The sequence below is a fragment of the Eleutherodactylus coqui genome, chromosome 13 (genome assembly GCF_035609145.1).
Source record: "Eleutherodactylus coqui strain aEleCoq1 chromosome 13, aEleCoq1.hap1, whole genome shotgun sequence".
Taxonomy (NCBI): domain Eukaryota; kingdom Metazoa; phylum Chordata; class Amphibia; order Anura; family Eleutherodactylidae; genus Eleutherodactylus; species Eleutherodactylus coqui.
The window spans coordinates 98,547,378-98,570,820 of record NC_089849.1 but is presented as its reverse complement, the minus strand read 5'-3'; the positions used below and the strand labels follow the sequence as shown (position 1 = coordinate 98,570,820).

The 23,443-nt window shown below is 44.2% G+C and overlaps 1 protein-coding gene across 3 annotated transcripts in view; it reads left to right on the top strand.

Moving 5' to 3' along the window:
- Nucleotides 1-23,443, top strand: part of SPAG9 (sperm associated antigen 9) — a 79,408-nt gene that overhangs the window by 46,064 nt on the left and 9,901 nt on the right. For all 3 annotated transcript variants that reach the window (XM_066586615.1, XM_066586614.1, XM_066586616.1), the window contains 18 exons: nucleotides 487-634; nucleotides 771-966; nucleotides 5,598-5,694; nucleotides 5,875-5,996; nucleotides 6,440-6,497; nucleotides 6,650-6,802; nucleotides 7,254-7,305; nucleotides 7,413-7,543; nucleotides 7,731-7,787; nucleotides 7,955-8,128; nucleotides 9,239-9,380; nucleotides 10,545-10,637; nucleotides 10,844-11,011; nucleotides 13,760-13,931; nucleotides 14,510-14,731; nucleotides 17,262-17,454; nucleotides 18,062-18,187; nucleotides 18,296-18,376. In XM_066586615.1, the coding sequence (XP_066442712.1) occupies nucleotides 487-634; nucleotides 771-966; nucleotides 5,598-5,694; nucleotides 5,875-5,996; nucleotides 6,440-6,497; nucleotides 6,650-6,802; nucleotides 7,254-7,305; nucleotides 7,413-7,543; nucleotides 7,731-7,787; nucleotides 7,955-8,128; nucleotides 9,239-9,380; nucleotides 10,545-10,637; nucleotides 10,844-11,011; nucleotides 13,760-13,931; nucleotides 14,510-14,731; nucleotides 17,262-17,454; nucleotides 18,062-18,187; nucleotides 18,296-18,376 (2,385 nt within the window). The remainder of the gene's footprint in view (nucleotides 1-486; nucleotides 635-770; nucleotides 967-5,597; nucleotides 5,695-5,874; nucleotides 5,997-6,439; nucleotides 6,498-6,649; nucleotides 6,803-7,253; nucleotides 7,306-7,412; nucleotides 7,544-7,730; nucleotides 7,788-7,954; nucleotides 8,129-9,238; nucleotides 9,381-10,544; nucleotides 10,638-10,843; nucleotides 11,012-13,759; nucleotides 13,932-14,509; nucleotides 14,732-17,261; nucleotides 17,455-18,061; nucleotides 18,188-18,295; nucleotides 18,377-23,443) is intronic.

Below are 23,443 nucleotides of genomic sequence, written 5' to 3'. Positions count from 1 at the left end.
AATATTCGCTCAAAAATCGCTAAAAAGCGATCATTTGAGCGATAATCGTTGCGTCTAAACGCGTGGCCATCATGCACTGCTAGCTGAACGTTAAATTCAGGCTAACCTAAAAATCGTCGTTCAGCCTTATCAGCAGTTCTCCGCGGGTAGCGCTGATAGCATTGTTTCCCATCGGAGAACAAAGGTTCTGAAAGCAGATAAGAGCCCTCCGGCTATTTACTGCATTCAGCTAAAGGCTTCATTTACACGCTAATAAGCTATTAAGTAGCTGAGTAGCTACTTAATAGTTTAAGCAAAGTGATCGCTCCAAGCTGTCACTCAAACTGTCGTTTGAGCGATCATCGCTCCGTGTAAATGGGCCTTCAAAGAAACGTTTTGTCAGCCAATATAGCTGTCATAGGATTGCTTACTCAGCTTTTCTAGTTTCCTGAATCGTCTGATCTGTTTGGTTACATATCTCAGTGTGAAATCTAATTTATCGAACAGGAAGGAGCGGCCGATCTCTTTGGGGATATTTCCACTGTCTCCTGGAGACTCTCTGGTTCTGCCAGATACTCGCGGTGCAGAGACGCCCGGAAATGGACCCTGGAAATTGCAGGAACAAAACCATGCTCGCTGCAATACTAGTCTAAAGGTAATTCTTTATTACCATGCCTATATGTGCAATATTATTAAACGGTGGTCAATAACCCTTGTAAACTGGTCAGCAGGGTTTATATAAGGGCCCTCACTGCAGTAGATGTGATGCTGCCTTCTCCATTCTATTGCAGGACGAACTGTTCAATATCTGCCAAACAAGCCAAGCAAAGCCTGCAGGCCAAGACCCCAACAACATGGTGCATGTGGCTTCAAAAGACCAAAAAGATGAGGCCATCATGAAGGCTAACCTAAAAAACAACAATGTCCAGAACAACAAGAGGAATGAAGATGTCCAGGTCAACCAGGAGACCACCGCAGCTTCCACAGGTTTGTCTGTACTACAGTACCGTGGACCTTTTTAAAAGGCTGGTTGTGTAGTCTGTATGTGAGTAAAGCTTAAAGGGTACTGGTGTGAGCATGAGAAGTAGCAAATTTTTGGCCATAATATCACTTGTATCCTGCATTTCTCACCAGTTTTTCCCTCTGCAGACTCCACCTCTAATTTTCAGCTGTCCTTGAGCTAGTAGGTGGAGACTGACTGCTATGATGTCTTCTATACACTGCATATGGGGAAAATAAGAGATTCTGCTCCTTACAGGGATAATCCGGTTGTAAGGTATTGATGGCTTATCCATAGAATAGGCCATCAATAATAGATCATTGAAATTCTGTCGCCTAGGACTTTCAGTGATCAGCTGTTCGCTGGGCCAGTGTGCAATGAGCTTTATGCAGAAAACAGACAGTTCAGTACCCACCGCAATGGCTACCTTTTTGGTATTACAGGTTACGTTCCCATTCATTTCAGTGCCTGCAATACCAAGTCAGGCCACTGAAGTGGGAATGGAGCTGTCTACTTCCTGTAGAAATAGGCTTGGTGCGGGAGCACACTGCCCTGGCCAGCAGCTGATCGACAGAGACCCCGGCCTGCAGACCCTGCCTAATCTACTGTTGTAATTTACAACTGGACAACCCCTTTAACTCTCTAGCACTCAGAATCAGCAGCACCATATGATACAATATAGACAAGTACTTTACAATATTGATGTGAATAAAGCACTTGAGTTGCGATAGCAAATTCACAATGATCTGCAGCAGTTTCCCCTCGCCCCTCCATAGACTTCTGTAGGCAGCGCCTGTGTGTGTCTCACTTTGCTCATTTTTCTCCTCTCCCTCTCCTTTCCATAGACTTCTATTGGCAGCATATAATTTGAAAAATGCCAAGTCATCTTGGTCTTCCAAGACAGGCTTTCAGCTCACTAAATGATCTGTTTAGGAGCGGTAGGGAAAGAATAATTGGTGAAAGGGGCATTTTTCTCTTCTGAGATATATTAGGAAGCTTCTTACATTCTCCTATGCTATTGATTTATACCGTTTGTTGAAGTGATGTTGACCATTTAATCATTATATAATGAAAAGTTCTTCAACTTTCTAATAGTGTTTGTGTTACAGTTGCTCACCATAGTTAAGGTATCTGCTTACTGTCAGTGAATGGGAGCATTAATTATTTACAATGTTCAGTGCAGACTACCTTGCAAGGAGACCACAACGGCGGCACTAATCTCTCCTGTCTTGGCCTTCTTGCCCGGCTAGTACATTGTAACGACCCCAGAGTTCAGTGCTGTATGTACAGAGTCTGCTAGTGTTTGACTCTGGAATGTACTGGGGCCTCCGCACTGAGGTCACTGGTACGTTGTGGGCTCTGTCCTTTGTCAACCCTCATTGATATTCTAATCACTCCTGTCTGCCTGATTAGCGCAGAGGTGAGGTAGTCGCTGACGGCATGTTAATCACAGCAAGCAGACATCCTCTTCATCCACCAAGGAACGTTGTACTGTTCTGTACATTACTTATAAGCTGATTGTGGGCAATCGCCACTTAAGCAATTTATATTGTAGACTGAAAACCCCACCCGGATTTAGTTCTGCTCACACGCATTTGTTACAGTGTGTCAGGGTAGATCTTACTAATGAACTAAGTACAACTGCAGCATCAATCTCTTATTGCCTGCCCTGATACCGTGGAACACACCATCAGCTGTGGGAGCGGGACTAGGCCACGTCAATTTTTCAGTCTTTGAATGTAAATATCCATTTGCTCATAACAAAAAGCTATTCGAAAATGACAAAAAATTCAAAGTCCAAAAAAAGTTCCTTCCACATATGAAGGGGTACTCCCTGCCATCTTTGTACTTAGATTTAAACAAAGGCTGTAGGTGGTATATGCCCTTTTGAAGGTGCCCTGTGCTGGTAGCAAACTCTCATGTAATGTGAAGATGAAAAGGATCTGTCTGAGAGTATTGCTGTTTGCTCTCATCCTATTGATCACCTCAAGGTTATAGCAGAGTCATAGAGAGCGTACACTTCTGTGGCTTTCCTAATACTTCTATCAGCTAATTTATTAATGCCCTCTTTTAATGGATTGTACAGAATCGATTCCATCTGCAGGACTGAGGCTGCCTCTACGAGGCCGGGAGGTTGAGGTGGCCTCAAGCTCCAGTCCTGCAAGAAGAATGTTGTGTTGGTGACTTGTGCAGGACAGACTTTATACAATTCGACCAACGATACACAAATGATCGTCCAGGACTCGGTGCTCCAATATAAGCAGAGCACAGCTACTTGTAGTAATCTCCTTCCCCCTACTGCAAGGGCCACGCTTCAGACATCACATTGGTCTCATAAACTAAAAATATCTGTATCAGCATCCTATTATCTCCAAATGTCCTAGGTTATGTTCACACCGTGGAATTTACCGCATGAAGTCCACCTAAAACAAACACGTCAATAAGATTAATAACACAAAATCCCAAATGCTAAATCTCGGCCTGGACGCCAAAACAACACAAGCTATTTCAAACTCCTTCCCCTACACTTGGTGTGAACAATCTATCCCATATCTAGGCATTAATATAACGTACCCAAGCTCCCTCACCTTCTCCAAAAACTACCTGCCACTCCTTAATCGGATCCCACGTATTCTAAATAAATTCCGTAAACCGTTCATATCCTGGGTGGGTAGAATTGCAGCTGTTAAAATGATGATCCTCCCACAAATTTTGTATGTCTTCAGAACAGTAATGATCCCAATCACTATGCAATTCTTGTCTAAACTCCAAGCCCTTATTAACCGATTTATCTGGGGAGGATCACCTGGATCACCTGCTAGAATCAAATTCTCCACCTTAGCGAAGCCATTCGAATTAGGCAGTATGAGAGCTCCCGACATCTGACTTTACTGCGATGCGGTCATACTAGACCAGATTAAACAGTGGTGGACTACACCATCCCACAAAAAATGGGCGGCTATAGAAACTGCAAGCTTGGGCGCCCCCCTTGATCTCCCTGCTGGGAGTCAGACCACCGGCTTTGCTGCCACATGCGCTCCCAAGTCTCCAGGTATCGGCCCAGTTTTTGAACCAACTGACCTGTTCGGCCTCAGACAAGGTCTTGGCTATGGCCCTTCCCCTGAGATTCCTCTCCTCCATTCTCCCAGATTTCGAATATGGAAAATGGGAGTCTTGCGGGGTCAGGAAAATAGGAGACCTCTGTGACGAAGGAGCCATAATGGATTTCCCCACACTAAGTAAAATATTTAACCTCCCGAGCAAACTGGGTTTTTCATTTCTAAGATTAAGATACGCACTACAGTCCTTCGACATCCGTAAACCAATGTTTCCCAAGGCGGCCTTCATTTTTTTTCTCGCTCCCTGCGGGTACTCCCAGAGGCATATCAATCTTCTACGAGAACTCATTCTCGCAGATAATACAACCCAAGTCATTCCATATGTCGCTTTGGGAAATCTATCTTAAACAACATTTCAGCCTGTAGGAATGGTCCCGTGCACTCGCTTGGACTAAAAAAATATCACCGGTATCGCACATTGGGAGACATCCCAAAAGATCTTCCTCCGTTGGTACCTGACCCCAGCAAGACTATCTAGAATGAATAAGGTCTCGGAGACATGTTGGAGAGAATGTGGTGCGAAGGGCACCTATTTCCACATGTGGTGGTCGTGCCCAGTCGTACGATCTTTCTGGAACACTGTATTTGACTTTATTTATTCGGTCACACACCAGTTTGTATCCCCGGACCCGGCATTGGCCCTTTGTTTCTTGAACACTAGCAATCTGTCCTCCTTCCACTCGGCTCTTGCCTCGCACATCATTCTGGCGTCACGCCTGACAATCGCCAGACATTGGAGATCAAGAGACCCCCTCCATTCTGGAAGTGAGGAACTCCGTGAACCGTACCTTCCATTTAGAGGAGGCTTATAGGCGCAGACTTGCTACCAAACCCCCTAGCCTATCTTTTTGGGCGGCTTGGTTAGATTACACGACATCCAATCCTCTGTGATCGAAACCCTGGAGGCGGGGTGATGCGCAGCAAGAGCCCTTCAGACAGATAAGGTAGTCCGAACCTAGGTGCAAGAAGACACCCCTTCAACCATCCCCTAGCTAGTTACACACACATAGCCACCTATCCCCCCTCAAACATACAACCCCTGTCACAACTCTCCTCACAATGACGTTTGACTTGTAAGCAACAGATATAAGACAATGCTGTAGACGAAAAATGGAACCGTACCTCCGATGTTTTGTTTGGTTTGTTATATATAATTTTCTTCCCCAATCCCTCCCCCCCTTTTTTCTTTTTCCCCTTCCCTATGCCCTTCAATTATGTTTATGTTGTATGAAAAACTGTTAATAAAAATCTAATTATGCAAAAAAAAAACCAAACAGGTCAAAATCCTCCTCTTATTGGCGTGGATCCGCACATGGAATTTGCCCCGTCAATGGGCTAAATCCCGGGTGCAAAATTCTGATTCAGAAACTAAAAAGAAGTGACATGTTACTTTTTCAGTTTTCGCATCTTGCCGTATGACCTGCGAGAAATAGACAATGCTTTCCATTAGAGTTGCTCACAGGAGGAAAGGAAATTTCACGTTTTATTTTTTTTTCTAGATACCAATGATAATGAGGACAAATCTGAGGTTCAGTCTATCATAGAGTCCACCCCGGAGCTGGACATGGACAAAGAACGGGCATATCAGATGACCAGGTGAGATTCTGGAAGTGTGTGATGTATAACAATGTATGTTGATCACATACATGGCGCTAGAGGAAGATTTAGGCTATGGTAGCGCCTTTTTTGTTTGAGGACTGCTGACGTCGGGCATGATATAGACCTCTTAAGGGTTACCGCCATAGTGTGCTAAAATGTCCTTCATTTCATTTTTAGCACTCCGTCCAAAGGCATTGAAAACAAAGCGTTTGACCGTAACACAGAGTCATTATTCGAGGAGCTGTCCTCTGCTGGAACGGACCTTATTGGAGATGTCGATGAAGGGGCAGACTTATTGGGTAATGATCATGTAGTCCTATCACCTTTCATTCACTGTGTCTGTGAGCTGGTGGAGTATGTGCTTCCAGTCAGAGGACCGCTACATTATTACCCAGAGCTCATTATAGATATCTTTTTATTTTCTTATCCTTATTAGGAAAATGATTAGTTTTAATTCGTTGCTATGAGGCCCAGTGTCCAAGGCATAACCGTGAACAACCAGGGAGCAGGAAGCGTTGTTTTGGGGACACTGGCACTGAAGCTGGAACTTAAATCTCTGACTCTGAACAGGAAAAAAAAGATTTCTGAAATGCTTTCCCTCTAAATGTGGGCTTTCATCCAGCCGGCCAGTGCCTGCTAATATTTCCCACGTTAGTTCCGAGTTGTAATTATCGCTTTACCCTTTCATTTCAGGTTCTTATTTTATACTAGACCTTCAACACTTAATTTTCGTCTGTTGCAGGGATGGGGCGAGAGGTTGAAAACCTTATTCTGGAGAACACACAGCTTCTAGAAACCAAGTACGTGAACCTTAGACTAACTCTACAGACCTCACGGTTGTCAAGATCTAGGGTCAACATATATAGCAAGACTGTATTTACTTCTTCTGTCTTGTTTATATTGTCTTGAAGTTATTTTCCCCTAATATGACCATTTTTTGTTGTAAACCTAGGAATGCCCTGAATGTGGTGAAGAATGACCTGATAGCAAAGCTGGATGAACTGATGTGCGAGAAAGACGTGCTGCAGGGCGAGCTGGATGCCGTCAAACAGGCCAAACAGAAGCTGGAAGAAAAGAACAAGGAGCTGGAGGAGGAGCTTAAGAAGTAGGTGCCTTGTTTGCCCCATAAAATGTATTCTGCTCTAGTTAAATGACTCAACAGCTTACTTAGAGGGTGTGCAGTAAATTCTAGAACATTGGATATTTTTTATATCAGAATTTGTAAAGAAAGCCTTTTATTTGGTTGCTTTAGACTCGAGCTCAGTAATTTTAATTTAGACCCACTGAAAATTGGCGTCTTTTAGATGATGTGTGGTATTGTAGCGAACAAGGTTCTAAGTGGTTGGTTTTTTGGTGTTCTCTCACTGGGAGCCTTTGCATGAATTAATGAGTAAAGAGGCAGCCCATTGATGGCTTCCACTGTCAGCCAAATTGGCCAACTGATAATTCCTGTTTTACGCAGCAGTATAGGTCACCCTCAGCGGTCTACCTGCTGAACAATCTCTACATTATGAAAAGAAAAAAGAGATGTTAAATCGTCTGAATTTGTTTTTCAGGGCTCGCACAGAGACTGAGGAAGCAAGACAGAAATCAAAAGATGAAGATGATGTAAGTGATTTATTCTTAGTTTGAACATTGTGGTTAGAAGAAATTATTTTAGATTCACTGTTCCAATTGGCCAGTTATTGACGGTCACTGCCTTATCCCCGGTCTAGAGTGACGTTCCCACAGCTCAGAGGAAGAGGTTCACACGTGTGGAGATGGCGCGAGTACTGATGGAACGGAACCAGTACAAAGAGAGGCTGATGGAGCTTCAGGAGGCGGTGCGATGGACTGAGATGATCAGGTACAGGACCTGTTACTGCAGGCTACAGTGATATCATTAAGTAAAGGGGTGATCCTATAATATACACTTGTATGGACACTCCTTTAAGTCTGTATTCACGCTAGTGTATGATTTTACTTAAACCTTTGGTGGCCAGTAATGCCTGAGTTACAGAATCTGGAATAATGTGGAGGGTTTTTTTTTCTAGGGCATCAAGAGAAAATCCTGCTATGCAAGAGAAGAAAAAGTCGAGCATCTGGCAATTGTGAGTTTTGGGTCATGGTGGGCATTTTATGTTTTATATATTGATATACATATGAAATGCATCTTGGTAGTAGGTATACCTATCTGTCCAAGACACTCATGGCTGTCATCACTTGGAAGTACCAATATGCATGGGACAGAAACTCATGATTCGTTGTCTTCTCCTAGCTTCAGCCGCCTCTTCAGCTCCTCTGGCACAGCTTCCAAGAAACCAGAGCTTCCTGTTAATGTCAAGTACAATGCACCAACCTCGCACATCACCCCTTCCATCAAGAAGAAGAGCAGTGCCCTAGCCAAACTTCCCAGCGACAAATCTAAAGCCTTTGACTTCCTCAGTGATGAGTGAGTAGTCATGAAATACACTGAACCCTAATTGTGTGTGCCGAGACATAAACTATTTTATAATTCCATATTTTATTTGACATATTCTTATATAGCGTGTGGGGGGGGGGGGGGACTGGAGTACTTGAAGAAAACCCATGCAAACCCAGGGAGAACATACAAACTCAATACAGATGTTGTTCTTGGTCAGATTTAAAGGGGTTGTCCCGCGGCAGCAAGTGGGTCTATACACTTCTGTATGGCCATATTAATGCACTTTGTAATGTACATTGTGCATTAATTATGAGCCATACAGAAGTTATAAAAAGTTTTATACTTACCTGCTCCGTTGCTGGCGTCCTCGTTCCCATGGAGCCGACTAATTTTCGCCCTCCGATGGCCAAATTAGCCGCGCTTGCGCAGTCCGGGTCTTCTGCTCTCTTCAATGGAGCCGCTCGTGCAGAATGCCGGCTCCGTGTAGCTCCGCCCCGTCACGTGCCGATTCCAGCCAATCAGGAGGCTGGAATCGGCAATGGACCGCACAGAAGAGCTGCGGTCCACGGAGGGAGCAGACCCCGGCGGCCATCTTCAGCAGATAAGTATGAAGACGCCGGACCGCCGGGATTCAGGTAAGCGCTGAGCTGGTTGTTTTTTTAACCCCTGCATCGGGGTTGTCTCGCGCCGAACGGGGGGGGGAGGTTAAAAAAAAAAAAAAACCCCGTTTCGGCGCGGGACAACCCCTTTAATCTCAGGATACCAGCACTGTAAGGCAACAGTGCTAACCACTGAGCCACGGTGCTGCCCCATAAAAAAGTCTTCTACATCAAAGATCAGTCTTTGTAAGTATCTAGCAGATTGCCAGAACAAGCTTTGTACAGACACTGAACAAGCAGGAAATGTCGAGAGATTTAAGGCTAAATAGTGCATTTTGGGAAGTGCTCGCTCTACACCAGGCGTTATGAAGTCGTCTGATGTGGGGAAAACGGTCTTCTACATTATAGGAACTCTGTTAAGATGTTAGGGGTGCTAACTGTTGCCAGTAACAACCAGCAGAATTGTAACTACAGCTCAATCTCTTCCTGTAGACTAGGCTTGAGAGTTCTTAAAATAAGGTTACCTTCTCTTTGTTAGTCTCTCGGGTGGCAGTGAAGGCTCCTTAGCTTCCAGAAGAGAACAGAAGCGAGAGCAGTACCGGCAGATGAAGGCACATGTCCAGAAGGAGGATGGTCGCGTTCAGGCGTTTGGCTGGAGTCTTCCTCAGAAGTATAAACAGGTAATGACTGACCCATACATGACTTAGGCCTCCTTCCCGCGGACGGATTTCCTCCGCGTTGCCCGCAGCTATTAGGTTCTATTGAACCTAATAGCTCAATGCTCACGGTGCGGAATTCCATTGCGGAATTCCGCACCGTGAAATCTCCCATCCTCACCCGCGGCATGCTCTATTTGCCGCGGGTGTACGGGCGGCCGGCTTCCATTGCAGTCAATGGAAGCCGTCCGCTCACGCTATCTTCCGCTGTAGCACAGCGGAAGATAGCGTGAAATCGCCTCTCCGTCCACCGCCGCGTCATATGACACGGCCGGCCCCCTCATGTGACGCTGTGGGCGTGTCTTGTTACGTGGCTGGCGTGTCACATGACGCTGCGGCGCGTCATGCCGAAGCGTCATGCGGGACCCAGGACGACAGATCCGCTGGTATGTATGGGGTCTCTGGGGGGTGCTGTGACGGGCTTCGCCGCGGAATATTCTGGGGCGGAGCCCGTCACGGCCGGGTGCAGCCGGCCTTAGGCCTCATGTTCACGGGCAAAAGAAGAATTAAAATCCGCAGCGGATTTTAACTCTTCTCCCGCGCGCGGATCCGCGCCCCATAGGGATGCATTGACCACCCGCGGGTAGATAAATACCCGCGGATGGTCAATAAAAGTGATTTTAAAAAAAATGGAGCATGAAAAAATCTGGACCATGCACCATTTTCGTGCGGGTCTCCCACGGGCTTCTATTGAAGCCTATGGAAGCCGTCCGGATCCGCGGGAGACCTAGAATAGGAATTTAAAAGAATTTACCCATCCGGAGCGGACCGGGAAGGTCTTCTCTTCCTCACGGCCGGATCTTTCTTGCTTCGGCTCGGCGGATGTGCCCGGCGCATGCGCGCGGCACGTCGGCGACGTGCCGCCGGCGTGACGAGTTCATCCGCCGGCCGAAAAAGAAGATCCGGCCGTGAGGAAGAGAAGACCTTCCCGGTCCACTCCGGATGGGTAAATTCTTTTAAATTCCTATTTTCAGCGCTCATGTCCGCGGGGCAGGAGGGACCCGCTGCAGATTCTCCATATAGAATCTGTAGCGGGCCTGATTTTCCCCGTGGACATGAGGCCTTAGACTGTTATGAAATCCTGAGCATACATCATTGACATTTTGGCTGTAATTATTTTCATAACAGGCAACAAACGGCAGCCAGAGTGAAGGCAAAATGAAGAACTTACCAGTCCCTGTTTATTTAAGGCCCCTGGATGAGAAGGACACTTCTATGAAGGTAATGTTGCACCCCATATTTTGAGTTCTTGATATAAGAGAAGTAGTTTGACTTCAAATTGGAAGCATGAAATAATCATGACTTTTACTCGAGTCACATCTAGAGCTGCACTATCTACAACTCTGTTTGCTTTATATTAACCTTATTAGAAGAAGCATGTTTCAGATCGATCACCGTGGCTTTATACTGTGTACTTTCCTTTACAGCTGTGGTGTGCTGTTGGTGTTAACCTTTCTGGAGGAAAGACCAGGGACGGAGGCTCCATTATCGGAGCTAGTGTCTTCTACAGCGATGTCCCCGGCTCGGAGTTAGAAAACCAAAAACCCAGAAGTGAATCACAGAGCAGTCTAGATAAACTAGAGCAAGAGTTAAAGGTATAGATTATCTTATATCTGTGTTGCTGTTCTGCTGTGACAATACAACTAAGTATCAACACCTGAGTGTGAACCTCAGCTCTATCACTGGCCCCTGGGAGGCACTCTTCTGTTAAACCCCATTTACATGCAACTATTAAAATTCGCTCGAAAGCTATCATTTGAGTGATGATCGTTGTGTGTAAATGCTCTCATCTTTCACTCTTCGGCTGAACAATGATTTTTAGTTGAGCATTAAATCCATCATTCAGCCAGAGAACTGATACCAGGGACAGCATGCTGTATTCTCCATGGGGAGTGCTGATTACATTGTATTCAGCTTGCAGCCCCACAACAGAACAAAAGAACTGTATGCAGAGAACAAACCAACTGCAGTTCTCTGCATACAGCTCCGGAGGCTAATTTACATGCATATTAAGGTAATAAGATGCTAATAGGCATTAGTACCCATTAGCAGCTTATGCAAAATGATTGCTCAAACAGTCATTCTCCCTATATTTTGAACGGAATTTGAGCGATCATCTTTGCGTGTAAATGAGCCTTTAATGAACTCTTATTGTTACTCTGTCAGGAACAAATCTTAATCCTTTCCAATCCAGCTTTGGCCCTCGTCCGACATTACGATTTCCCTGCATAGCTCCGATGTTTGACGGGGGTTGACGTGTTTGACGGGGGTTGACGTGTTTGACGGGGGTTGACGTGTTTGACGGGGGTTGGCGTGTTTGACGGGGGTTGACGTGTTTGACGGGGGTTGACGTGTTTGACGGGGGTTGACGTGTTTGACGGGGGTTGACGTGTTTGACGGGGGTTGACGTGTTTGACGGGGGTTGACGTGTTTGACGGGGGTTGACGTGTTTGACGGGGGTTGACGTGTTTGACGGGGGTTGACGTGTTTGACGGGGGTTGACGTGTTTGACGGGGGTTGACGTGTTTGACGGGGGTTGACGTGTTTGACGGGGGTTGACGTGTTTGACGGGGGTTGACGTGTTTGACGGGGGTTGACGTGTTTGACGGGGGTTGACGTGTTTGACGGGGGTTGACGTGTTTGACGGGGGTTGACGTGTTTGACGGGGGTTGACGTGTTTGACGGGGGTTGACGTGTTTGACGGGGGTTGACGTGTTTGACGGGGGTTGACGTGTTTGACGGGGGTTGACGTGTTTGACGGGGGTTGACATGTTTGACGGGGGTTGACCAGCTTTGGCCCTCATCCGACATTACGATTTCCCTGCATAGCTCCGATGTTTGACGAGGGTTGACATGTTTGACGAGGGTTGACATGTTTGACGAGGGTTGACATGTTTGACGAGGGTTGACATGTTTGACGAGGGTTGACATGTTTGACGAGGGTTGACATGTTTGACGAGGGTTGACCAGCTTTGGCCCTCATCCGACATTACGATTTCCCTGCATAGCTCCGATGTTTGACGAGGGTTGACATGTTTGACGAGGGTTGACCAGCTTTGGCCCTCATCCGACATTACGATTTCCCTGCATAGCTCCGATGTTTGACGAGGGTTGACATGTTTGACGAGGGTTGACCAGCTTTGGCCCTCATCCGACATTACGATTTCCCTGCATAGCTCCGATGTTTGACGAGGGTTGACATGTTTGACGAGGGTTGACATGTTTGACGAGGGTTGACATGTTTGACGAGGGTTGACTAGCTTTGGTCCTCATCCGACATTACGATTTCCCTGCATAGCTCCGATGTTTGACGAGGGTTGACATGTTTGACGAGGGTTGACATGTTTGACGAGGGTTGACATGTTTGACGAGGGTTGACATGTTTGACGAGGGTTGACCAGCTTTGGCCCTCATCCGACATTACGATTTCCCTGCATAGCTCCGATGTTTGACGAGGGTTGACATGTTTGACGAGGGTTGACCAGCTTTGGCCCTCATCCGACATTACGATTTCCCTGCATAGCTCCGATGTTTGACGAGGGTTGACATGTTTGACGAGGGTTGACATGTTTGACGAGGGTTGACATGTTTGACGAGGGTTGACATGTTTGACGAGGGTTGACATGTTTGACGAGGGTTGACATGTTTGACGAGGGTTGACATGTTTGACGAGGGTTGACCAGCTTTGGCCCTCATCCGACATTACGATTTCCCTGCATAGCTCCGATGTTTGACGAGGGTTGACATGTTTGACGAGGGTTGACATGTTTGACGAGGGTTGACATGTTTGACGAGGGTTGACATGTTTGACGAGGGTTGACCAGCTTTGGCCCTCATCCGACATTACGATTTCCCTGCATAGCTCCGATGTTTGACGAGGGTTGACATGTTTGACGAGGGTTGACATGTTTGACGAGGGTTGACATGTTTGACGAGGGTTGACATGTTTGACGAGGGTTGACATGTTTGACGAGGGTTGACAGTATGCAGGACATCTCTCTGATGTCTGAGCACTGTCCTGCATACTGTAGCATACATATGCAGAACAGCATCTGACATCAGAGAGCTGTTCTGCATACTTTTAGAAACATGTCAACCCTCGTTGGACATAGGAGCTATGCAGGGAAATCTTAATGTTGGGCAAGGGCCAACGCTGGATTGGAATTAAATTTAATAAAAATTGCTAATAAAATCATCACGACAGGACATTTTTATGTGTTTCTGTTGAGTAATTCTAAGGAATGCGTTTTCCCACCCAAAATAAAGAAGAGCTTGGGAGTCTGTGGGGGGCAGGGAAATTGGATTGAAAAGGGTTAAAGGAAATTTTTTTTGTAAATATGCAGGTGCAACAAAAGGAGTTGAGACATCAAGATGAGTTATCCAGCCTGGTGTGGATTTGCACCAGTACCCATTCATCAACCAAGGTCATTATTGTGGATGCCAATGACCCAGGAAACATGCTGGACAGCTTTATTGTCTGCAACTCCCATGTGCTATGCATCGCAAGTGTGCCAGGTGAGGCATTATGTAGTGATCCTATGAGCAACACAAACCACTTTCCTGTCCTGTAAAATGCTTCAGGTAATGCCCTTTTACACGCCACGATTATCGCTCAAAATTTGGTCAAACGCCCGAACGTTATCAATAATCATTACATGTAAACGCGGGCAGTCGCGCGCGATTCATTCAATTCTCGTTTAGCGCTGGTTTTTAGTCGGCACAAAAACCATTGTTTAATCGGCTGCAGGATGGGGTTTGTTTGCCTTACATACATAATGAGTATAATGTTTAGTCATTATCTTCTCTGCTGGGGAAAAACAATAGAATCCTGCTGGCCAGATAACCATCACATAAACACACGCCCAGCTGAGCAGTAGAGGAAATGCAAATGATTAAAAGCCATTATCTGTATATGTAATTTTATTCTAAAATAGCAGTTCGTTTAGTTGTGCTATAATCGTTGCGTGTAAAAGGGTCTTTAGTTTACAAAGGCTTGTTTAGATTGGATATTGCTGCAGCAAACACTCACTGTGCCAGCAGGGCTAGGTCTATTGCAAGAATTGATTACTTATTATGATTATTTGTTTAACTAGGGGTAATGGAAACTGACTACCCAACAGGAGATTCCTCAAAGCTAGACACAGACTCTGTTCAGACAGACAAGTCCTCCTTATCAGAGAGCCTGGTAAGCAGTGGTTCATCGGGTGACCATGGCATCGCTGGTGTGAGAGTGACTGCAGCTTCCAATGAAGAAACAGAGCCAATCGTTTGCCAGACTCCAAGTGTTATGTCCCCAGAAGCAGAGAGTAATCCAGGTGGGCAAGATGGGGAATACATATAGTGGTAACAAACTGACAAAAGAGGAGTAAAGAGTGGGGTGCTCCTTAGTGTAACATTGTATAGATGTAAGTATGAACTAACCTGGTGGTGGGGTGTTCTGGGTACAACCCCAATGTAGACTCTAACAATCCATTATATCCCATGTCTGCTGAGCACCGCTGTGAAGATCTCCTAGAAACAAGCTAGGGCCAATAATTGAGGATGCGTTTTCATAAAGAACATTTTCAATGTCTTGCAATATTGGGCGCTACTGACAACTTCCTGCTGATTACAGTGTAATCCATAAAAGTCGACATGACCACAGTGTGATACAAAACAGTATCTATCATTCAATCAGTTTAAGAGTATCTGCACAGCAACAACTTATTATGAAGCACAGGCGGTAATTATTTATGGGGAAGGTTTATCTAAATTTTTGGTAGTGTTCACAAGAGGAGAAGGATGTAAATCAGAAAAACAAGATGGAAAGAAAAGTAATTTCATTAATGGGTTCAACACTAGAAGCTGTTATATAAGGCGAACAGTTGAGAGGCATTGGGGAGTTTTGCTACTTCATCTGATTTTTTATAAATTCTCCCCAAAAAAGCTCTGACTTCTGGAAGGATGAGGACTGCAAAGAACATAGAAGTCCCAAGTCATCTCAGTCATCTAATGGGGCGTAAATAAATAAAAAAATATTGTAAAAAAACAAGTGTGTAAAACAAATAAAACTTTTTGCAAACATGTTTGGTATTGCTGCATCCATAAAGATTTCTACAATAAATTGAAAACCATTTTTATCCAGTATAGCAAACACTAGAATAACAAAAAAGCCCAAATTCTTTTTCATTCATTTCGCCTTCCAAACTGTGCAGTAAAAGTGATTACAAAAGTCATGTATCCCAAAGTAGTACTAATGAAAACTGCAGCTCGTCATACAGAACACGAGCCCTCACACAGCTCCGTCTATAGAAAAATAGGTTGAGTTTTTGAATGCAAAATACAAAAAAAAAACTTTCAAAAAAGGGTTTTTATTGTAAAAAAATAAGTGGATTATAATTTTATCAGGGGGACGCACAGGCTAATAAATAAGCATAAGTTGTGTGACAAGTTAGTTACGCTCCATGCCTGTTGCTGCAGAGCTTTTTGGACATTTTGCATGCAAATACAATTGGAGATTATACATGTGTAATTTTTCCATGCCCCTATACATATTGTAACCATGTACATCCCAAAACGTGGGGTAACATGAAAACGCAAACTGTAACAGGTTGTAACTATTGGATACCAATGAAGAATTAAGGAGGGGGGAGACCACAAGTAAACAATATCTCTGCAGCTTTGTCAACCAAGTTATAACATTATATTGCATAATTACATGTTATCGCATGAAGTTTTATAACTTTCACTTTCAATTGCTGGCCATACCTCTTTAACCCCTTCCCGCCACAGGGCGTAACTGTACATCCTGGCGGAGGGGTACTTGGTGCAACGGAGCGTACAGTTACGCCCTGGGGATAGCACACGATCATAAGAGATCCCGCGCTATCCGGCAGTGGGAGCAGGCCGTCATGGATAGCCAGCCTCCTGCTGCAACAGGGAGTGTGCATCGGAGCAGCGACCCCCGCTGTTAACCCCTTCCCTGCCGCGATCTATGTAGGTTGTGGCATGTGAAGGGTACACAGAGGGAGCGCTCCCTCTGTGACGTCATCGGACTCTCGCAATATAATCGCAGAGAGCTTGACAGATGTCCATGGCAACAGGACGCCAGATACCTGTATTGCCAGTGCCTGTGATCGCTCTAACAAGTGATAAGGCATTGCAGGACAGAAGTCCTGCAATGCCTTATCATAGCGTTTAAAGCTAGTATGGTGACATAAAATGTGTGTGTGTGTGTGTGTGTGTGTGTGTGTATGTATGTATGTATGTGTACGTACGTGTGTGTATGTGTGTGTGTGTGTGTATATATATATGTATATATATATATATATATAATATAAAAATTAAAGATTTTCCAAAAAAACCCTTTTCTTTGTGCTTTTTCCCATATTGGCATAGAAAATTTAAAAAAATTAAACCCCCACATATTTGGATTCCAACGCGTACAATAAGTGAAACACACTTTTTATCCTGCACGGCAAAAAGCATAAAAAACACCTTTAAAAAAAGTGAGGCAAAATGCTAATTTTTTTTGTATTTTGCCTCCCAAAAAAGGCAATAAAAGTGATGATAAAAGCCATATGTATCCCAAAACGGTACCAATGAAAACTACACCTCATCTCTCCAAAGAAAAGACCCCATAGAGCTCCATCCATGGAAAAATTATTTTTATTGCGGAAAAGTGGAAAAAATATAAGAATTTTGGTATCGTTGTAATCGTACTGACCCGCAGAAAAATCGATTGTGTAATTTATGCCGCATTAATAACGCTGTAAAAATAAAAAAAACAACAAAAATTTATGGCAGAATTTTTAATGCTGATCGTTAAGGGCCTTTATCCCTAATTCTCAATGTTTGTTGTTACAGATCCGGACTCCACCAGTCCCGAGCTGGATGATAATGTTCTCACAGCAGAGGAGGCCACTGAGGCTACAGAAGCTGGTGACAGCCCTACAGACGATGTGGCGGACATCACACAGGCAGGAATCTATACTGAACATGTGTTCACCGACCCCCTAGGTGTACAGAATACAACCAACGACACCAACTGCCAAGCCAGGTAAGCGCTATGTGACTTCATTATACAGCTGAACATTCTGGCATGATGCACGATTATCAGATTTACTGCCCCCAGTACTTCCATAAAAGGGTTTATGCAAATATTATTGTAGATAGAAATGTTCTGCATATACATTTACATTATCTGGCAGCAAGCAGAGATCTTGGAAATGGTGAAGAACTGAAACGGTGCATTGGAAAGTTGTACAGCTTTTTATTCTAAGCAAACGTGATTATAAAACCATAAAGCCCTGCTGTGGGTAGAAGGGTGAGTTCACACAGGGTGGAATTTCGGCTGTAGCTGGGTGGCGAAATTCCTCAGCAAGGTGCAGTGTGAAGCAAGAGAGTAGGGTTTGAACAAACGCCATTCACTCACAGCGGATAATAGTCCTGCTACGGATTTGTAAATCTGCAACGTGCTCTTTCACAGAAAAGCGACATTCTTACCATGGATTTTATTCATTGCTCTGCAAGGAGTGTAATCAACAGTGGCATTCGGCTCTAAAACTCACAGTGAAGTCCTCTGTATACTTGGAGTACATGCAGAAATGTTCCGCTATTTGCGCACATACCCTTAGAATAACCCGCAGGTTATCCATTTTCCCCAGCAACGATTCTGATCTCTATAAAGACGGAGTGGCAACGCTGCCCACTGAGCAGGATCTGATGAGAGAGGAGGCTCAGAAGATGAACAGCCTACTCCCCACCATGTGGCTGGGTGCACAGAATGGACAGTAAGTACCACTGCTTCCTCTACTGTTAACAGTATGCTTGTCTAGCCAATCCTGGCCATTGCAGGTAGGTGTCTACTTAATATAATTCTGTCTGGGGTTTCTTTCCAGCCTCTATGTACATTCCTCTGTCACCCAGTGGAAGAAATGTCTGTTGCAGATCAAGCTGAAAGACTCCATCCTCAGCATAGTGTGAGTACAGCGTGATGCATAGAATTTTTATATTATAGCTGTATATGTACTTGTAGATCCAGAAAAAGTAAGTGAACCCTTTTGGAATTAGCTGGATTTCTGCATTGGTTATGAATAAAATGTTTGCTTTGTATGACTTGACTAGAGCCTTGGCATGAATAAGGCAATAGCGATGAACTAGCTATGTATACGGGTCTGGTCTATTGTATTCTGATATCCTAATCTGTTATATACTTTACCTGCCTGAAATAAAATGCAAGTGAGGTGTAACGCAATGGTGACTCAGCATAAAAATGTGCTATCCTCTCTGATCCTCCTTGTAACCAGATGGCGAGGCTGATCCCCAACAGAGACCATGTGTGGAGCAATGGTAGACAGCGTAGTATGACGACGTATTTTATCTTTATTGGTGACATCAGACTGAATGAATCAAATGGAGAAGCTGCCGCCTTCTCATAAACTTAGAGATTTTTGTGGCACTTTAACCCCTTCAGTGACGGGTTTCTTACCCCCCTGTCAGACCCACCAGGGCAGGTTTTTTAAATGGGCCAATCATTTAATTTCAACTAATTTTCCAGTCGCGTTCCAAGAGCCATAACTTTTTCATTTCTCTATTGACACGGCCATATGAGGGCTTGTTTTTTGCAGGACAAGTTGTACTTTTTGGGTATATATAATTTATTGCATAACTTTTGTAAAATAATTTGTATGGAGATTGGGGGAAAAAATAAATTCTGCCATTTTGTATTTTGGATTTCATGTTTATGGCGTTCAGCGTGCAGAATAAATAGTGTGATTAACGTTATTCTCTGAGTCAGCACGATTCCGGCGATACAAAGTTTATACAGTTTTTTTAATGTTTTGCTATTTTTAGGGGTCCCGGAAAATTTCCAGTTCTGCCACTGAAGGGGTTTAAGGGTGCTGTCATAACTAGAAATTGCTGCTAAATTAGGACTGCATGTTAGGAGAAAAGTTGGGTTTTTAGTAATTCACTGCTAGAGAAAGGAGCTTGGAGCGGAGGCAGGGCATGATGCTTAAAGCGACTGTCCGGGCCTGGAGAAACAAAGATGGCCACACCAGCTTCTCTGACTGCCTGATGCACATTGTGTACTATTATGCATCATTCTAAGACGCTACACCGGCTCTGATTGGCCAGTGCGGCCCATGTGAGCATCACTGACAGTCAGATCAGCATGTAGTGTCTACAACTACCAATACATACCATGCACAGTGCGCAGCAGGTAGTCAGCGGCTCCTCCATCTTTGTTTCTCCAGGCCCAGAGGATTGCTTTAAAGACTGAGCAACGAAAGAAGCTACTGCAGGGGGTTTCACTTAAAGCACAACGTTTGTCGGCTCGTAATTTTTGTAGAAATGTACTCTTTTTCAGAAGTTTAGTGTTAATGGCTCATGTCCTATTTCCCGCCATGGGTGTATTGTTCTGCAGGGGTGTCCGTATCCACTCTTGTCAAATATCATTGTCCCGAAATGACTGGGTTGTGCTTGAGTGAAACACCCAGTTGCAATAGAACCAATTGAAGGGAATTTAGACCCCTGAAGAGATTTGAAATGAGTGAAATGCTTGTAGGGGTTTCCTGTAGTGGCAGAGACCCTCATACTGCTGGGTTACAAGACTAGCTTAAAAGAATGGGATTGGTAATGATTCCATAATATACTATTTTCTCATTGCATCTGATCCATATAACACGATTATAGGCAAACCTAACTAAACTAGTAATACACAAACACTTGTACTGCTCATGTCTTTTATTCACTACGTTGAGTAAACATCCACAGGGCAGGGAGAAAGTGTAATTGAACCTCAGTGTTAGGATGTAGTCACATGACCATGTGCAAAAAGGGCCTGTAACAAAAACATTGCACAGCCCACGGACACCATCCATGTGCTCTGTGATGTTCGTAAACACCATACACTGCATGCCCTTATTTACGTCCATGGAAAATTAGTTGTCTGAATATTCTCAGGCTTTTATAGGGCTGTGTGTACTGTTCATAGAATACAGAGACAGCACATGTCACAAAAATACTTCCATGTGAATGGGCCCAAAGTGTTTTTTTTTATTTCTAAAGTTATAGTATTTGAGACTAAAGGTCCTTTTAGACGGGACAAATGTCGGGCAAACGATGCCAGACACTCGTTTTCCCTTACACTTGCTCCCGTACTGTTGAACAGGAGCTAGTATCACTGGATTGCTCACAGAGCAGCCAGCAGGGGGGCGGGGATTTTGCAGGAGATCTCTCTCCTCGTGTTCCCCCGCCCTTCTCCATTGACTTAGCAGCTGTTCAATACTGAACAGCTGCTGAATTCACCGAGCGATCATTGTTCAGCTCATTGTCCATTGTTTATGCAGCATGAACAATGGACGATGAGCTTGAACGATCATCATTCAGCGTAACTAGCAGCCTTGCAGTATAGAACGGCCACTAAATCAATGGAGAGGGGTGGGGGAGCACGAGGAGAGAAATCTCCTGCAACCTCCCTGCTGTGAGCCAACAATACGAGAGCTAGTGTGTGCGGGGACGAGTGTTGGGCATCGTTTGCCTGACATTCGTCCCGTCTAAATGAGCCTTAAGCCAGAATTTGATCCAGCAGGATAAAGAACTAAAGGCCCTTTTGCATGCTAAGATAATCGCTTAAATAACCATAAGACTGAACGAACTTCAAGCGAGCTGCTGAGATTTTTGAATAACAAATTAATTGCTTTAATCATCTGTGTTTTCCTCTACGAGTTGTTTGCTCAGCTGGGCGTGTGTTTAGGCGATCCTTATCACATAAGCACTTTGTCCAGCTGAGCAAACATCTGGCCAGCACATTCCATTGTTCTCCTGGTGGCAGAGTAAATACTGCACTAATTGAATATGCAAAGCAAACAAAGCCATGGCTTTAGCCACTCCAAAGGCTGAATAAACTGCATTCAAACTGAACGAATTTCCAGCGGCCAAACAAAGGATTTCATGCCATCCTAAAAACCTTGGCTAACAATTAAACGAATAGTGTACAACGGCCCATGTTTAAACAGTACTATTATCACTCATTTTGGGCAATTTGAAGTTTTGAGCGATAATCGTTGTGTGTAAAAAGGGCCATAAGACCTTCCTCATTGTTTTCATTCCTTTTGAATTGAAGTTTCAGCAAAAGCCAAATGTGAAACTGCCTGAAACCTTGCAGTATGTCCGCAAGCAAATGCTGAGGACTTTACTCAGTGGCATTGCATCTTACAATACAAGCAATGTGGATGAGGTTTCAAAAACATATTCACATGTTACAGAAATAATACATCATAAAATGGCCTTTCTGTTTTAAAATCTGTTCATTTATGCTGCAAATTTTTACTGGATTTTAACCCTTTAAATGAGTGAAATCCACCTCAAGATCACCATGTAATATATGTGGATTTTGTCGTTGATCCACATCAGAATTCAGTGACTTTTTTGCTGTAGAAATTATGGCCTGTGTTGGATGTACCCCAAATTAACTTCAAGTGCTAATGGGCCAAAAATGTTTCAATAAAGAAGATGAGATTGGAACTTTCGGCTTCTTACAGTTGTTTCCCCCCCCCATTAAATATAGACACACAAAGCCTGGTTGTTGACAAAACTGATAAGCCATGGTTCACACATACCAACCTTTCTTATGTCCCTTTTACACAGGCTGACAGTCGTTAAATAAAGGACTGCATGAGCACTGATGTCACTGCTAAGATCGTCAGCACTCGTGTAGAGCATTTACACAGAAAGAATTGCTGCTGGATCATGGACTTCTAGTCCGTTTCTCGCTCATTGCTTCACCTCCTGGATGAAGTGCTGAGCAGGAAGCATTTACACTGAACGAGAAGCAAGCGAACCAATGATGTTTTTTAAGCTGACTGAAAAGTGAGCATTTTTTTTTTTGCATTCAGACTGCACGATTATCGCTCAAATTCATCCTTTTAAACTAATTTTGAGCAATAATCCTTACGTGTAAATGGGCCTTTCCATGCAAACAACTTTTAGAAGACCTCAGATGTGTTCTAGTGACACATGAAGCTGATAAAGGTTAGAAAAGCATTGCTAAAGACCTGGTTGTATGTTAGTTCACAGACAAATTATCTACAAATGCAGAAAATTCAGAATTGTTACTACTCTCCCTAGTAGGTGGTGTTGTGTTAAGAGCACAATGAGGCGAGAAAAAAAACACCAAGGGTAACAGTAAAAGACATACTGAAGACTTAAGTGGGCTAAAACCTCTAATTGTGTCCAATATTAGAAAATCACTGAAAAAACATGGTGTTCATGGAAGGTCATCACAAGGCAAACTAATGTCCAAAAAAACATTTATTACGGGCCCATTCACATCTGTGTCAGAGGCTCAGTTCAGAAACACTTGTGCAGATCTGCCACAAAATCCCGGCAGGACGACCCGCTATGTCATCTGGGAAAATGCCAATCAGAATACTGGAAGCTGGGTAACTCCCTTAAGTCAGTGGGGGTCCATTTGGCAACATTTCGGCATGTGCCGTATCTGTTCTGGTATTTTTGTTCAGCTCAGAGGACGGAGATGAACAACGGAAATGGAGCGGAACTGAAGGGTGCGGTTATGAATAGGGGCCTTAGACCAACTGGATGTTCCAAGTTGCTTATGGAAAACAATCTATGGACAGATGAGATGAAAAGTGGAATTTTTAGCATAAATGTCAAACACTATGTTTCGAGTAGAAAACGCCACCACACCAAAACTTCACCCAACTAGTATCCTGGTTTGTTGCTGGTTTGCTGTCTGAAAGACTCTGGAAGCCTTGTAATCATTGCGCGAACAATGAATTGTAAAGCGGATGAAAACATTTTACAGGAGAATGGAAGGGCAGCAGCCCATGACCCCAGGCTGAAGAAAGCTTGGGTGACTGAACAAGATAACTACCCAAAGTACACAACTAAATCAACCAGAGGATGGTTGAAAAAAGATCTGTGTAACGGAATGGCCTAGTCAGACGTTAACCATATAAAGATGCTGTGGAATGACCTGAAGATGGCTGTGTATGCAAGGCATCCCAGAAATATTGATGAACTGA